General features: G+C 43.7%; 1 protein-coding gene across 2 annotated transcripts in view; it reads left to right on the forward strand.

Moving 5' to 3' along the window:
• LOC106575301 (sodium channel protein type 2 subunit alpha) overlaps nucleotides 1-2,951 on the forward strand; it is a 30,755-nt gene extending 27,804 nt beyond the window's left edge. For both annotated transcript variants that reach the window (XM_014151744.3, XM_014151743.3), the window contains exon 24: nucleotides 11-2,951. In XM_014151744.3, the coding sequence (XP_014007219.3) occupies nucleotides 11-1,176 (1,166 nt within the window). In that variant the 3' untranslated portion in view covers nucleotides 1,177-2,951. The remainder of the gene's footprint in view (nucleotides 1-10) is intronic.
• Nucleotides 2,952-6,145: the final 3,194 nt, after the last annotated feature.

The following is a 6,145-nucleotide window of genomic DNA, read 5'->3' on the forward strand; positions in this document are numbered from 1 at the left end:
GTCATTACAGGTATGTTTTTATCAGAATTGATTGAGAAGTACTTTGTTTCCCCAACGTTATTCCGAGTCATCCGACTTGCCAGAATCGGCCGCATCCTCCGTCTCATCAAGGGCGCCAAGGGCATCCGGACGCTTTTGTTCGCCTTGATGATGTCACTTCCTGCCCTGTTTAACATTGGCCTCCTGCTCTTCCTGGTCATGTTCATCTACGCCATCTTCGGCATGTCCAACTTCGCCTACGTCAAGCACGAGGCGGGAATCGACGACATGTTCAACTTCGAGACGTTTGGCAACAGCATGCTCTGCCTGTTCCAGATCACCACGTCGGCGGGCTGGGACGGCCTCCTTGCGCCCATCCTCAACAAGAAGGAGCCCGACTGTGACAGCCAGATGGAGCACCCGGGCACCTTGTACCGGGGAAACTGCGGCAACCCGCCAGTGGCCATGTTCTTCTTTGTCAGCTACATCATCATCTGTTTCCTCATCGTGGTCAACATGTACATCGCTGTCATCCTGGAGAACTTCAGTGTGGCCACCGAGGAGTCGGCCGAGCCGCTGAGCGAGGACGACTTTGAGATGTTCTACGAGGTGTGGGAGCGCTTCGACCCGGACGCCACTCAGTTCGTGGAGTACGACAAGCTGTCGGACTTTGCAGACGCGTTGGACCCGCCGCTGCGAATGGCCAAGCCCAACCACATCCAGCTGATCAAAATGGATCTCCCCATGGTCAGCGGGGAGCGCATCCACTGCCTTGACATCCTGTTTGCCTTCACCAAGCGTGTCCTGGGAGAGGGCGAAGGCTTGGACCTCCTCCGGGGCCAGATGGAGGAGCGCTTCATGGCCTCCAACCCCTCCAAAGTCTCCTACGAACCCATCACCAGTACCCTGCGGCGCAAGCAGGAAGACATGTCTGCCGTGGTGATCCAGAGGTCCTTCAGGCGCTACCTGGCCCGACTCTCCCGGAAGAAAGCAGCAGAGCTCTACAAGGAGCAGCCTAAAGGCAGCATGATGTGCGAGCTGGAGGACAAGGAGGTGTTGGTGATAGGGAAGTTTGCGGACAACTCCACCTCCACAGAGAAAATGGACATGACGTCCTCCACCGCCTCGCTGCCTTCGTACAACAGTGCCACAAAGTCGGAAAAGGACAAATATGAGAAAGAACAGAGGGAGAAATAGGACAGAGAGAAAGATCTAAGAGAGCGAAATAAATAAGTGAATAAAAGGAGAAATGATGAGTACTAAGACGTTTGCTTTGAAGGAAAACTTGTTTACAGTTTTGGATTATCGATGTATGCTAAATGCTAATGTGTTGGTGTAGGGTGTGTTGGTGTTGGGTGCTAGGCCAAACTGATATGTAGCTAGCTAAAGCTGAGGCCAGGGAGCAGGTTTGGAGCCACTTAAGGGGACTGTTCCAGGGGGTTACATAGTTACAAGGCAGGGGAAGATAGCCACTTGTTATGTATCACTGCCAGGAGTAAGTGAAAGACGGCAACTCAAAAAGCTGTTGCGAAACCGCTTGTGATTTTCTGTTGAGTGTTACTATCTGACACACTTGTGTATACTGTGAAGTTTTCTGTAGCTAGTGCTGCTGCTACCATCATACATCCAGTGTCTTGAATAACGATCGCCGTGTTACTTAAGGTTCTTGCATTTTTGTGTAATTTCTTTTTTTTTAATGGTAAGGAATGTTTTATCGTGTAATTGTGAGAATGTGTCCACTGCTTTTCACGGTTGTAAAAAGACCATGTACAGCAAAACTCAGCGACTAAACAAATCCATGTTCCAATACTAACGCCACATACGTTTTGTTACTCCCAGAACTCTTTGTGCTCAGGCCGCAGTTTTCGTGTATCACTCTGGGAAGAAGCATAGATACTGTATATGTAACTAACCGGGTCTCCTGCACACCACAAGACTGTGCTAGCCCGCTGAGGTAAGGTCTGAGACTTAGCTCGGGGAGCTAACCCAGGTCTTCAGGTCTCAGGCAAGGTTATTTATCACGTGAACGTTACCTTATGCACAAGCTTAATTCCACAACCTATCATTGGTGACACTTGGCAAAGATATATCTTGTACCTCTATATGAATTGCTATTGTTTTTCCCCACGCTGTTTCTATGAACATGCCCACGGACGAAGAGATCCTGAATGTACGTCAACAGATTCATTGAGAGGGATTCAATGACATCTTCTTCATTTTCGTAGACCTTCATTGTCACAAAGCAATGAATCCGAAAGATGTATTTCAATCTCTCTCTCTCTCTCTCTCTCTCTCTCTCTCTCCACTCCTTGTTTCTGTCGAAACGCTCTTGTAAAGAAAGATGACTAACAAAAATATAATAAAGGGAACACATTGACGGTCTTCTTCCAACGGTGTCTAAGTCCATTATAATATGTGCATATGACACCTGGCGTTGAGTTTACCACTCGTCTGTACTGCATACTGTACTCATAGTTCATGAATGATTTGAATTCAAAGCCTGATTCTTTCAACATAGTGATTTGGTTTGATTTATAAATAGTATGGTGTGCTATATGGACCCACAGTATGCATAACACTTCCATTTGATGTAAGAGCACTTTTTATCTTTTTATGGCCACCCCAATTGGTATTATGTTAGCGTGTGTGTGCCTGCAAGTGTGTGTGACTGGGCTCTACAGTTTACTTGTATTACAAGGATTATAAATAGCGCTTCTTCTGTAGCTACTGTTGCTTTTTAAAGTAAAGTTTAGGTTGCCATTTTTCTACAACTTGTTTTACATTCTGCACACATTGACACATGAAACACTTGTATGGTCCACATTTCTGTAGATATGATCCATAAAGCAATCGGCAGCCATTTTTCCTTGGGGTAGTGTGTTAGTGAAGGGCATGCAGGTCAGGACTAGTGTCAGCTCATCTGCTAACATGAATGAAAACGTTCAAAAGAATAAAGAACATATTTGTTTTTACACATTTGTTACCTTCCTCTTTTAAGCTATGCTCTATCAGAAAGTATGACGATTGCTGGATATTGCTGGATATTTGATTGAAGGGATCATCCATGTGGTTGAATTTCATGTTACACTGAAATGTATACATTTGCAAATGTGTGACGAGTGACATTTTTGTTAGAACCAAAGATGTGACCACAAAACACAAAATCAAGATTTCTAAAATAAAACCGATTTTGGAAAGCATACTTTGTACACAGAATATTTTCAGTCAGATTAAACTGTTGCATTATGCAATCTATTGTTAGCATGTTGAATGGTCAATAGGCAGCTGGGAGACATACTGTATATGAGCTGTATACAGAGGGAGACAGATTGCGATTACCCCCACCCTTACCACCTCAAAACACTTTGCTGAACCTGCGGCCAGATTCTCCCCTGCTGTTGCTTGGCAACCTTACATCACAGCTCCCCCGCTTTTGATTGATCAGTAGTGTTTCCCAACTGCCTACCCACAATACCTTGTTGCGAGCAGGCGTACCCTTCCCAACCCATTTCCTTCCCTCCTTCCCTGCATCAGAAATAAACACCACGATCAGAAGCCATGTAATACACTTATTATACTGAAAAGTATTACAGTATATGCATAGTATCGATGAACTGCCTTCATATCCCTGTGCTTTAATCCATACAAGTCCTTTGTGTGCTTAGCACCTGCTGCAGTGGGAGTCTGTTTGAGTAAATGTTAGTTTAATACACACCCATGGGCAGTGAGCCATGACAAGGTCCCATACAGGAACATATTAGCCTGTGTGAGGTGGGAAGACAGGACCACCTTATACCCTAACCTGCCTGCCACCAAAGAGAGGACTCCCTGCAAAACAAGGTCAGTGGTTCCACCTAGAGGTGGGGAAACACACGACCAGTCGGGGTAGCACTTCTGGCTGATTTCAATGAGCTTTTCAATAAACATGCTCTATGAGTGCTTGTTGACTGGCTCAAATCACGCAGTAGGCTGAACTTATGTGCTCAATTAAGTACTCAAATTATGTCATTATAGTAGGTTATTATGTCTGTTGAACTCTTGAGAATAATTTCCATGATTACCTAGCAATAGTTGCTCAGCAACAGCACAAATGGGCAATAAACAATAACCCCCCATAGGCAAACACAGTAAGCAAGGGAATGTTGGTTTTGTCATCAAGTTCCATTGAGTCAAACCGTACAACCTATTATAATTTATTGTACTTGTATTATGTAATTTTAAGAATATTTGAATGTAATAATTATTATTTCAGTGTTGTTACTTAACTCCTCATTAATCCATAATTTAGTCAGGATTAAATCTGTTGTCAATTATCCAGGTATAGAGGTATAGCATGGGAGTGACATCTAAAGACTTTGATTTGACAGTCAGTTTAAAACTAAGACCTTGTTCCTAATGTATTTTCGGAATATTTCTCAATTCACTACAATCACTACTTTTGAAGGTATGAACAAGAACAGAATCGTATTAACTATAACTGACTTTATACTAAATAACAATACATACAGTGCCTTCAGAAAGTATTCAGACCCCTTGACTTTTTCCACATACAGCCTTATTCAAAAATGGATACATTTTTAAAAATCCTCAGCAATCTACACACAAAGCAAAAACAGACATTTTTGAAAATACATTAAACATAAACTGAAATACCTTATTTACATACGTATTCAGACCCTTTGCTATGAGACTCATGTTTCCATTGATCATCCTTGAGATGTTTCTGCAACATGATTGGAGTCCACCTGTGGTAAATTAAATTGATTGGAAATGATTTGGAAAGGCGCACACACCTGTCTATATAAGGTCCCATAGTTGACAGTGCATGTCAGAGCAAAAACCATGCCATGAGGTCGACGGAATTGTCAGAAGAGCTCCGAGACAGGATTATGTTGAGGCACAGATCTGAGGAGGGTTACCAAACAATTTCTGCAGCATTGAAGGTCACCAAGAACACCATGGCCTTCATCATTCTTAAATGGAAGAAGTTTGGAACCACCAAGAATCTTCCTAGAGCTAGCTGCCTGGCCAAACTGAGCAATCGGGGGAGAAGGGCCTTGGTCAGGGAGGTGACCAAGAACCCAATGGTCACTGACAGAGGTCTAGAGTTCCTCTGTGGAGATGGAAGAACCTTCCAGAAGGACAGCCATCTCTGCAGCACTCCACCAATCATGCCTTTATGGTAGAGTGGCCAGACAGAAGCCACACCAAAGTAAAAGGCATATGACAGCCCACTTGGTTTGCCAAAATTCACCTAAAGACTCTCAGACCATGAGGAACAAGATTCTCTGGTCTGATGAAACCAAGATTCAACTCTTTGGCCTGAAGGCCAAGCATCACGTCTGGAGAAAACCTGACAGAATCCCTACAGTGAAGCATGGTGGTGACAGCATCATGCTGTGGTGGTGTTTTTCAGCGGCAGGGACTGGGAGACCAGTCAGGATCGAGGCAAAGATGAACAGAGCAAAGCACAGAGAGATCCTTGGTGAAAACCTGCTCCAGAGTGTTCAGGACCTCAGACTGGGGGGGCGAAGGTTCACCTTCCAACAGGACAACGACCCTAAGCACACAGCCAAGACAACGCAGGAGTGGCTTCAGGACAAACTCTCTGAATGTCCTTGAGTTGCCCAGACAGAGCCTAAAAAACATGTTTTTCTTTGTCATTATGTGTGTGTAGATTGATGAGGAAAACTGTTTTTTTATCACTTAGAATAAGGCTGTAACCTAACAAAATGTGGAAAGAATTTAGGCGTCTGACAACTTTCCAAAGGCACTGTACATCCTGGAATAATCAGCTGCTGAGACAATACTGAAAGAACTCCTCAAATTCATTACATAATGTAGAGGTCTTGCGCGCAAGACAGCAGTCTTAGCTATGTGTTACCCTGGGAAACAGACACATTCCGGAGAATCCATCTCACTCTGACTCTGTGGGCGGGACAGACAACATGGCACTGGTTTTCTCTAGGGATTTCAGAGGCTACATTTGGAACTGAAAAATGGGTGTTGACATAGACTTTTTTTTAAATACACTATAAACTGAAACAGACATATTTATGTTTATTTAGGATGTACATTTTGTCTTACTTTAATAATTCCAACAATACATTACATTTCTGATATGTATGATTCATCTTGACAAACTGTCAAGGTCATATTAATCCGC

Source organism: Salmo salar, chromosome 17, assembly GCF_965601325.2.
Source record: "Salmo salar chromosome 17, fSalSal1, whole genome shotgun sequence".
NCBI lineage: Eukaryota > Metazoa > Chordata > Actinopteri > Salmoniformes > Salmonidae > Salmo > Salmo salar.